This window comes from Dromaius novaehollandiae, chromosome 1 (genome assembly GCF_036370855.1).
Source record: "Dromaius novaehollandiae isolate bDroNov1 chromosome 1, bDroNov1.hap1, whole genome shotgun sequence".
In the NCBI taxonomy this organism is placed as follows: domain Eukaryota; kingdom Metazoa; phylum Chordata; class Aves; order Casuariiformes; family Dromaiidae; genus Dromaius; species Dromaius novaehollandiae.
In genome coordinates this window covers 60,328,521-60,338,853 of record NC_088098.1, presented here as the reverse complement: position 1 = coordinate 60,338,853, position 10,333 = coordinate 60,328,521, and the positions used below count along the sequence as shown (strand labels likewise).

Here is a 10,333-nt window from a genome sequence, read left to right as displayed (position 1 = left end):
ATCATGTCACACTAGTGTGAAATTTTAACTGGGTTATAACCTCTTTCCAACAAACAGCCTCTAAAATAACACATTCTGAACGGACAACCGAGACTGTCAGACTACTGAAGGCATATGAGTTATTAGTGGGAACAGAGGTAGCTTGCTTTCTTGGAAACAAGTTCTGAAGTATGATATTAATTTTGTCCTGAACAAAATAAATTGCAGTACACATTCTGTTGATGTTATGGGATGATAGTTTCCTGCTGAAATGCTGTTTGGACAGCAAGTCCAAGCATTGCTACAGGCTACTGCCTGGTAATCCACACACTTCTTTGAGCCCATCTGTGTTTAGAAAGCAGCATTCTTCTGGGGGAATACATAAAGATGGAAGTAAATTACTGGAAATATATTCAGACCTGCTGAGGAAAATGACTACAAACAAATAAACTGAACAGTCCAAGACCAGCTTCAGTCTGTTTGGGTTTTGATTATGTTTTTGCAGAAGCAAGTAGCAGGAGAGAAGGATTTGCGCTTAATTTGCACAAATGCCATTAAAACAGAGGCAGGGAACAAGAACTGGAGGCTACAAAGTAGAACTAGTCTTTTCTATGTAGTGAATATAACTAACTTCTTAATGAACAGCTGTGTTCAAATGTATACATGTATAGTTCAACAAAGATGTGCTCCTGTACGATGGAGAAAGGTAATAGGCTTGCCAGCCATAACACATCGTGGATCAAATTTCCTTTGTAATAGATCAGAAGTAGTACTTTTTTTTTGGTGGCACAATGCTAGATGCTGCTGCTTTTAAACTGGGTTTCTGTATGCATTAGAGGGGAAGTTGAGAATACTTGAGTAACTGATTTGCTATGGAGGTTGTTCTGTCCACCTACAAGCAGACTGATGTAGTCAGATGTATCATGGTGAGTAGTTACCGTCAATCTTTCTGCTTTGAAGCATGCTGTGTTTTTTTGTTCTGTAAGTTAAGGAACTGCATCTATACTCAAACAGTACTGCTGTGTGTCATTTTATAGCCTTTCTCTTTGAAACTAGCTGTCTGTAGGCCTGTTTATAAGCTTGCTGTTGACTAAGATTTTTGTTAAACCTTGGAATGACTGGAAAAAGTAGACTTTGAAATGAGTGAGGTATATTAGTAGGCGGCTGTGTGCTTTCTTTCCTCTGGAAGAAAATGAATAAATTCAGTGGAACTAAGACAAACTTTTAATATAAAAATAATGAGGGTGACAACGAGGGCTGTACTACACTTTCTTTAAATACCTAAGATACAGAAACTAAAGAGGCCAATGAGAGTATTCATGGTAGTGTCAAGATAAAGGTGTAAAGACTCAAACTTCCACCAACAAAATCCTGATTTCAAAACAAAAATCTTTTTTCTAAAGATGCACGCAGTCATTTGAAGTGCCTTTTCATTAATCCTGATATAAGAATATATGGTTATGGTTTGCAATAGTTGATTTCAAATTCTGTATCTTGTGGTAAGTGCACAATAAGTACCTGCTGCTCATTCTAGTTGACCTGAACATGATCATTCAACCAAAGAGCACTTCTTACAGGCACTACTGGTTTAGTTCAGTTTGGGCCTCTACTTCGGTACAACTTCCAGCAGCATAGCTATTTCCTGATTGTAATACAGTATGTATTGTAATCTTGCTGGTGGGATGTCTGGCTCATTTAATGAATTATAATAGTAACTCTTTCCTTTTCACAGAAGGTACAAAGTAAGTATGTGTTTGTAAGCCATACCTTCAGAATGAAGGTGTCTCATTTCTGGAATAAAATTTGCATAGGTGGAGTTTTTAATTCTGCAGTAATTTAAAACAAGGAGGAATCTGCAAGTAGGTCATTAGGTTAAGGAACAATATAGGACTGTGCTGTATGGATCAAGTTGCAACAAAGGAGCTTTGAAGTTAGTTTTCGTCTGTGTTAGCAGTAGAGGTTTTTTTTTTTTAACTGCACATAGTTGTGATGTGCCTCATTTCAGGTAAGCAAAACTAAATGGAGTTGGCAGTGATTATGAACTGTAATAAGCAGTGATGTTCATGAATGCCACTGTAGCTAAGGACATGTGAGAAGAGGTGCAAATATGCTAGATTTCTCCCTCTACTTGCTGCTGTGGCTGTTTGCTAGCCATAGGTACATTATTTATCATTTGCAGTCAAGCCAGAGTCAACACCCACTTGATAATGGCTTGACGTGATAGCCTAAACAGAGCCTGTACAGGTAGCTTAGTTAAGGTCAGCTTTTAGAACAACAGCACTAAAAGTCCTCTTTAAAAGTCCTACCTATGTCAAACTAACAAGGTAGAAATATTAAGTGTGCAAGTTCCTATTAAAAGTTGAAGTACTCTTAAGAACAAGGGGCTTTTTGGCTATCTAAGCCCTCTTTCTAAAATGGCTCCCAAAGGACTCAGCCTAGCATTGCCTGCTGTAGTTCTAGCCCACCTCAGAGAGAGAGCTGGGTGCTTAAGAATGGCTCCAGGAGTCAGTACACAGTGATGAGCAGTAAGCACCTCCTCCCCTCTGCCCCCACCTGGATTTGAATGTGTTTTTCTGGGGACTGGGATATATAAAAGCCTGAACCTCGTGCCTAGTGGCAGCCCTCCTCCATACACCACCACTGCTAGGGCAGGGCCCCTTTCACCAAACATGACTGTGGTCAGAGCACTTGCCTAGCTGGAGGAAGATTCAGCTTCAGTTCCCTGTCCAAAACAGCACTGATGCACATCTCCTTTGTCCTGAAAGAAGGCTTGAGGATAGAGTTCACCTCTAGCATTGTATGGGGTAGTTTCTGCTTAGCCTGAGAGGGGAAAAAGAATATTTTGATCTGTCTGTGCAGTCTCAAAGTTGCCTTCTTGGTCTCCAACTATACTGAAACATGAATTGGAATGATTAAAAAGATCCTCAACTTCTGTTATTAAGAGCCTGTTTCCTATGTGTGAAGAAAAGCTTGAGCACATAGGTGCAACCCAGTGATGCAGAAGGCACATGGTACTACCTATGTTGACTTTCAAAGCAGTCATAATTTCTGGGAGGTGTCAAAGTCTGCTCCACTTTGGAACAGTTCCAGTTTTTCATTGCCCTGTTACATGGCTAGGTGCTGCCTCAGTCTCATCTGGTGTGGGTGTGATATCAGTGCAAGCAATGCAGAACAGCAAGTTAAAGAGACAGTTGAGATTCAAATACTTCTTCCAACTATGTAAAGTTAATAAGCTTATCTTCACTCTAGCAGTGCAGCTCCTAAAACTGCAAGACCATAGTAGATTTTGAAACAGCATTTGTGAACAATGCTATGATAAATTGCTCTTCCTACAAGCTCATTACTGCCTCTATGAAGTGTACAGGGTTTGTACATGGTGCTGGGGGAAGCAAACATTTATATAAGGTTCCATAGCAGTTGATGTGTCTTACAGTTAACTTGCATTGGCATAGTGTACATCCATCTGCTCTGCAATGGAGAAAGGCACAGTGGCAAAAGTTACTCTTTTGTACAGTAAATGTCAGAGTAGGTACTTAAAACTACTTTCTTGAAAAAATAGTAAAGAGCCTGTTAAACCTGTCAAAAGGAAAGGGAATGGTGCTGAACAAAGCACAATTGCAAGCCTGTTCTCTGTGATCCAGTGTTGCAGAGCTTTCTGCAGAGGAAGAGCTCACTCTGCCAATAGCTCCACGTGTGCTGGAAAAGAATGGCAAGAGCTCTTGTAAGCTGTCTGTGATGGACAATTATCAGAACGTCAACCTGCAGAAGTCTCTGCCATGCTGAAGGTAAGCAAAATAACATGGAACAGGAACCTTTAAGGTAGTAAACCAAATGAACCATAGAAAGGTTAATACTCTGACGGTAAGATCCTTTCACTAATTTTTGTTAATGAAAGAAGGTAACAGAATATGTTCATAATGCTTTCTATTATCTTTGGGAATATTAATATTTTTGGCAAATTTCTCAAATGGAACAAGATTTGCCTGCAGTGTAAATGTAGATACTTAAAAAAAGCCCTGCACTTTTACATGACAGCAGAGGGGGTAGTTTGTGTTTAAACACATAGGAATATTAAATCTACATTTGATTGTTTCCCTAGTGACAAGAGAGATTGAACAAGTAACAGTCCATCCTCCAAACCACTATTTTCTGTTACTTTGAAAAGTTACTGTGTGTACTGTTGCTTAAATATGTCAATTGCATTCAATTATTAGGGTAATACAAAAGCAAGATGAAATTAAGATTAAAATAGCCCACAGGTCAGAAAGAGGATACCTGAAGAAGATAAAGCTTTCTCCACAATAGGCTGTAGCAAATAGTTTAGAAACTAGCACTGAATATTTCTCCGTTGGTTTACAAGTAGCTGAATTAACATCTGCACTTGGCATCTAATAGCAAAGAACCTGGTCAGAGAAAGTGTTAATAACATATTAGAAATATCATGTGCAAGACTATAAATCAATGATCACTCAGTCTATTTTATTTTTTTGTGCTTCTCAGATATGGTTTTCCCAAACAGTTTTGCTAAATGTTTTTCCCCCACTTTTGAGGGATATGAAACAGGTAAATTAAATTACCAGCTGGTAAATGGGCAGTTTACTAGTCTTCCCAGGGCTTCTTTGCATGTAACCAAGCTATTTTATCATTAAAGAGTATGATTTCCTGTTCATAGTTTAAGAGCATAAGTGATACACTCTGGTACACAGGGAACATGGTCAAAAAGCTTCCTCTATGTAATATTTTTCTACTTTCTTGTTTCCATCTACTGAAAAAATGAAAGAACACTTCTGCAGTTCCTGTACAGAAGGGTAGTAAGTTCATCTACAGCAGAGCTTGTGTTTGAGAGGAGCAACACAAAACCTTATAACCTTATACGAAGGTATTCAGTTGGGTTAAGTTTCCAAAGCAATAGTGTGTGTACTTCTCTAAGGGAAGCTCTCCCTTACTGTTCCCTTACTCCTCTACAATGAGGTTACATTACTAAACCATCCTAACCGTGGCTAAGTTTTACAGGAGTTTGAGCCCCCTTTACGCCCCCTTAAAAATCTAGAGGCATACTCTTAAGCTGCCATTGGTCCACCACACAAACTACAGCAGCTTTTGATGCACTATTTTAATCAAAAGCCTTAGCAGCAGAAGGCAAGGTTGGTTTAAAAAAAAAAAAAAAACCTTTCACCTCACCATTAATTTAGGCCATTACTGTGAACTTGGAAGTTTCACTACTCCTAGTACATCTACATAGGAAGAGAAAGATAATTACTAGAGACAATTCTTATGATTAGAGAAAAAAAAGAGACAGACAAATCTCCTCACCCCAGCAGGAGGATTTTTGGTACACTAGCATATCATTATTCTGCCTGCTATAAAACCCTTGGCATGTCTCTAGGCTATCTGGTGAGGGAATACACACAAAGGTGATGGATTCATGTACCCTCTTACAAGCATTAGTATTAAATTCCTTGGGATGGGTGGTTACATGTCCAACATCAGGGCCTCCCCCAAAATGGTAGGTTAGGCAGCAGTGAGTTAGTACTATTCATAGTCTGACACTTTAAAGCTGGCGAAGACTAAAGAGCTTGCACTAAAATAAACTGTGCATCTCAGAGAGCTCAAATCAATGCAGAGCTCTGGTGAAAATTTACCTTCTGGCACAGCCAGAAAAGCATTCAAGGATATAACTATAAGGCCGTCATGTTTACAGTCCTCTTTGGTTAAGGCAAGGGCTGGCAGCTTCCCAAGTCCTCTCAGCTCAGAAGTCCATGTTAAAGTATCTGCTGCCATGTTCAAAGCAACCTGTGCTAACAGCAGCAACACCAATCTCTGGAGATACTTACAGGTCAAACTGCAAGGTAGAGGCATCAGAAAGATAGCTTGAGGCCACAGAGCAAGCTTCCATAACCTGAACAAAACCAAATCACATAGCCACAGGAAAATGACAACTTCCAAATTCTTGTTCCTGAAACCTCTCTTCAACAGAGGCACTGGGTCTTCTCTGCACTTGAGCTGGCAATCACTGGCCTGGAATCAAGATAGATGCTGTTTGGAGGATTCTCTCCTTGAAGCTGTAAGGTATTTCGGGCCATTAGCTCCTTAGCCATCAACAGAAACACCTCTTCTATGTTTTGGGCTTCTTTTGCTGATGTCTCCAATACAGCTAAGAGCCCATACTTCTCTGCCAGTGTGCAGGCATCTTCAAACAGGACTTGGCGCTTGTCGAGTGAATCTGACTTGTTCCCTTAAGAGAAGGCAGATAAGTAATAAATTAGTCTCCCCAAATTGTTTCTTTAAATATATAATTCCTATTATTTCACATAATCGGTTTATGTTGGGAATAAGCGTTATTAGAAAAGCAAGATGTGACCATACCAAAACCAAGAACACAGAACAGGCATCAAAACCATAGCTAATCTGATCAAATGAGTTTAAAAACAAAACAAAAAAACAAAGACACCCCACTGTGGTCATCTAATTATTTGCCATAGGTAGCGATGCCAGAGGATTATTTAGAAGTAACTGTTTGTCCCTACTCCTTTTTAAACATTAGGAAGCATATAAGTTAGATTAACTGTAGTGGTTGCATAGAGTAAGCCAAGAGAACTTTGCATAAAAGTTTGCCTCATTCAACCTTTAATGGAAGTCACGTGTGTTGTGCTACTGTCAAGCTCCTTTGCCACATTTCAAAGTGGATGCTCAGCAGAGGATCTGGGATGTTGTGAGACTAATTCAGATCTCTTCTTTTAAAAGAAAAGAAAAAAGGACCTGCACAACTGTTAACAATCAGATTTTAATGTTACTTATTTATACAAGTCAGTCACTTCTGTATATATATTTTAAATTTTCACCAAAAGCAATTTAGCCAAAAGTCTGACAGAAATCACAGAACACCTCAGATGAAACATCTTTGCATATTTTTTATGTAGTTCCAACACTTGTGAAACACTATATGTACCAGAACTGATGGTAGTTCTGCAAGTCTACATTCATAGTCTCAAGACAGCCTTTCATTAAATTCAGGTCTTGAATCTGAAGCATGATTAAGCCAACTCTTCCCCAAACAACTCCCTTCAGTTCAAGGAGAAAAACATTCACCCTCCCTTCCCCCAAACACTCTCCCCCCCCATCCCTGCTTGAGGGCTACTATTTGTTTTCTTTAAAAAAAACAAACACACACACAACCCCCCCCCCACACACACACACACACACACCACAACAACAAAAAAACCTTCCTCCTCCAGTTCCAGATGGGAAAGTTATATTTCTTAACATTTCATAGTAGAAAGATGTGCTAAAATGACTACATGTAATTAAATGTATAAATAGTTCCTGCTAGAAGTAAAACCTAAACAACAGCAGCTTTGGAAGAAAGCACTGATCAATGGATCCTTGACAAAAACTTTGGTTTTATCCATTACAGAACTTCTTTCTTAAGAAAAGCCCCAACCAAACCAAAAAGCCCCCACTGCATGCACAAATAGACCTTACTCTTTTAGATTCACAGAAGTTAGAAAAACCCCTACCAAAGTTAAGTGACTTATTCATACCAGACACTGCAGTTCTGTGCAGGTAAGGATTTATTTGTTTCTTCAGAGGGAGAACAGAACCATTTCACCACAGCAGAAGTAGATAATTTGCTAGGGGCACAAGCAGGAACTTAGATTGCATGCCTGCTGTGCTATGGGGCTCAACACTGCTGATCCTGAAGAGCCCCTTTGGTCTGCTGCTGCATGTGTTGCTATCAGCACAGTGCCATAGTGGAACAGGCATAAGCAGTGGAAGGTAAATAACGGCTCTGCCACTTTACTGTGTCAGTTCTCTCATTTCTGACCTCTTCCTTAGGGGAGGGAAGAGCAATAACCATCTGAAACATGAAGGAAAAGAACCACCCTGCTTCCTACCAGCTCCAGTCTCAGAAATTTCTACCTATTCTTTTCCTCAAAAGGCAAAATTTGAGTGTGTGTTGGATAAAGCAGGAGGAAGGCAAGCAGACACCTTAGTGCTTGGCAAAAGCTGTATCTCTACCTACTGTCTTACCTAGTCTGAATCCCATTACAGAGCAAAACACATGCATATCAGAAGGACAGAGAAGGAAGGTGAGAAGGAGTTGTGTTGCTCTGTGCATGCCTCTTTTTCACCTTGCATGATCAAGCTGTTACGCTCTTCCTGCACATCAGGAATAGATTTTCAGCAAGTCTGACCCTATAACATCAGTAGGGTTGTCTCTGCTTTGTAGACTAGCAGCAATTTTGTTGTTATTCCAGCTTAAAAGGAAGAAGTTCCTACAGTTTGCAACAGAAATGTCCCCTAAATCACCTTTTTGGCTTGGTCCTGTCAAGATCAGGCTGTGACTTTCCCCCTTTCTAAGTTTAGGTCAAATTGCTACATAAGCTGATCTCTTATAATTAAAACTGTGTTCTTTAACGCATAGTTTGTAGATGCATTAAGTAGTGTGTGTGTAGGGTGGGATGGAAATGAGGGGAATTTTATATCTATATATATTTAGAAAAGGCCATACACCAGAATATTTAAAGTTAGATTCCTACCAATTAACATCATGACCAAGTTTGCAGCACCATACTTTTCAATTTCATGAATCCAGTGAGGAATGGATTCAAATGTGGACCTCCTAGTAAGGTCATAAGCAAGGATGGCCCCATGAGCACTCCTGTAATAAGACTGGGTTATTGTCCGGAAGCGTTCTTGACCAGCTGTATCCCACACTTGGATCTGTAAGAGAAAGGATAGAAGTTGTGAAGACTTGTGAATACTACTTCCTACATGCTTACCATCAAGAACTATGGTTTCTGAAACCACTGGCCCTCATCTACAGCACAGATAGACTTGTCCCTGCTCACTCCACTATACTTCAGTGAGACTTCATCTTGTTCAGATCTGAAGAGACCTTTACATACCTATATACACTTTTATGCAATCTACACAGACAAGAGAGCAAGCCACAGGAATAAACCCAGATTTGGCAAACAGGCCAAGAAACCCAATTTCAATAGTTATACTAAGGAAGAGGTATAAAGTGTCACAGCCTTTTAACAGAATGTGAAAGAGGGTAGAGGAGATAAGTTCTAGCTAACTACTTCTTCTGATGTCCACCTTGTAAGTCTTCATCCTCCCTTAGGTCAATCACTCATCAGAGCTGATCCTTTGAATGGAAAGCCCTATTTAGTTCCCCAGATTCAGCTCCCACATCTCTCAAAGAGGGAAGTGATATCCCCATCCTCCCTTCCCAGCCAAAGCCAGCTTTCACAGAGCTCCACACAGGCAAGATGCAAACTCTCCCAACAGGTCAGGCCAGAGCAGCCATGAGATCAAGTATGCACACAAATTAGGGTGACAACCTCCCCCAGGGCATCCTTCTGAGGGAAAGCTTCCCCTCAGTGCAGCTCATGAGCAGAAGAGCAGGCACATTTGGTCTGTTCCCTTTGCCCAAGCTGAGCAGGAGACACTGTGCTACTCCCTTCAGATGGGAGCAGGCCAGTGTTGTGGCAGTGAAGCACAGATGGGAACAGGTGTCCTGCCCCAGCAGCACCTTCCCCACCCCACCGCTCCCACTGAGTGTTTTGGGCCTGTTCCCACAACTGACCTTCACTTTCTTGCCATCAATGTCCAGTGAACGCACGGTGAAGTCAACCCCAATGGTGTTCTGCTGCTTCTCATTGTACTGCCCTGTCTTGAAGCGATGCACCACACAGGTCTTCCCCACATTGGAGTCCCCAATCAAGATGATCTTGAAGAGGTAGTCAAAGGCCTCATCCGCACTGGAATGGGAGAAAGGCATCGCGGCTCCCGGGCAAGCCTGCAGCAGGGGAGCAGAGCAATGAGGGGCTGCCACCCCAGCCGGGGGGGGGCCTGCAGAGACCCCTGGCCCAGCTCCACGGCAGCTCCGCTGCACCGGGGAGAGGGAGAGCGCCACAGGGCTGCCCGCAACGCCCCAGCTGGGGGGTCGGAGCCGGGGAGACACTTCCCTCCCTGGCAGAGAAGCCGGGAAAGAGCCTCTCCCACTGGGCTCCCTCCCTCAGACCTGCCCCAGGAGGGTAGGCGGGCGGCGGCAGCGGCGGCGGCCGCCAGTACTCCCGCTCACCTGCCAGCACTCACCTGCGGCGCCAGGTAGCGCCGCTTTGTACCCCGCCCGCCGCCGACCGCTCTCGGGGGCCGGCGGGAAATGTAGTCCCGGCCTGGCGGGCGGTGATCGCCGCTGTCCCGCCGCCGAGCCGGGCAGAGGGCGCCGCGGCGGGGCGACCCCTCGGCTCCGCCTCCGGGAAACCCCTCGTGGTCCTGCCTCGCCGCGGCGGCTCCGGCACCGGGTGCCCCCCCGCCCTCGCAGCCGGTGGGAGCCCTTGGG

General features: G+C 42.6%; 1 protein-coding gene across 2 annotated transcripts; it reads right to left on the bottom strand.

Annotated features, from left to right (window-relative positions):
• Nucleotides 1-4,437: 4,437 nt before the first annotated feature.
• On the bottom strand, nt 4,438-10,279 carry RAB19 (RAB19, member RAS oncogene family). 2 transcript variants are annotated; one of them, XM_026119731.2, is made up of 4 exons: nt 10,073-10,279; nt 9,575-9,787; nt 8,520-8,703; nt 4,438-6,214 (listed from the first exon to the last, which is right to left on the bottom strand). In XM_026119731.2, the coding sequence occupies exons 2-4, from the start codon at nt 9,767-9,769 to the stop codon at nt 5,949-5,951; spliced, it is 645 nt and encodes a 214-aa protein (XP_025975516.1). In that variant the 5' UTR covers nt 9,770-9,787; nt 10,073-10,279; the 3' UTR covers nt 4,438-5,948. The 2 variants fall into 2 exon arrangements, with proteins under 2 accessions (XP_025975516.1, XP_025975515.1); XM_026119730.2 differs by having other exon boundaries at nt 10,087-10,279.
• Nucleotides 10,280-10,333: the final 54 nt, after the last annotated feature.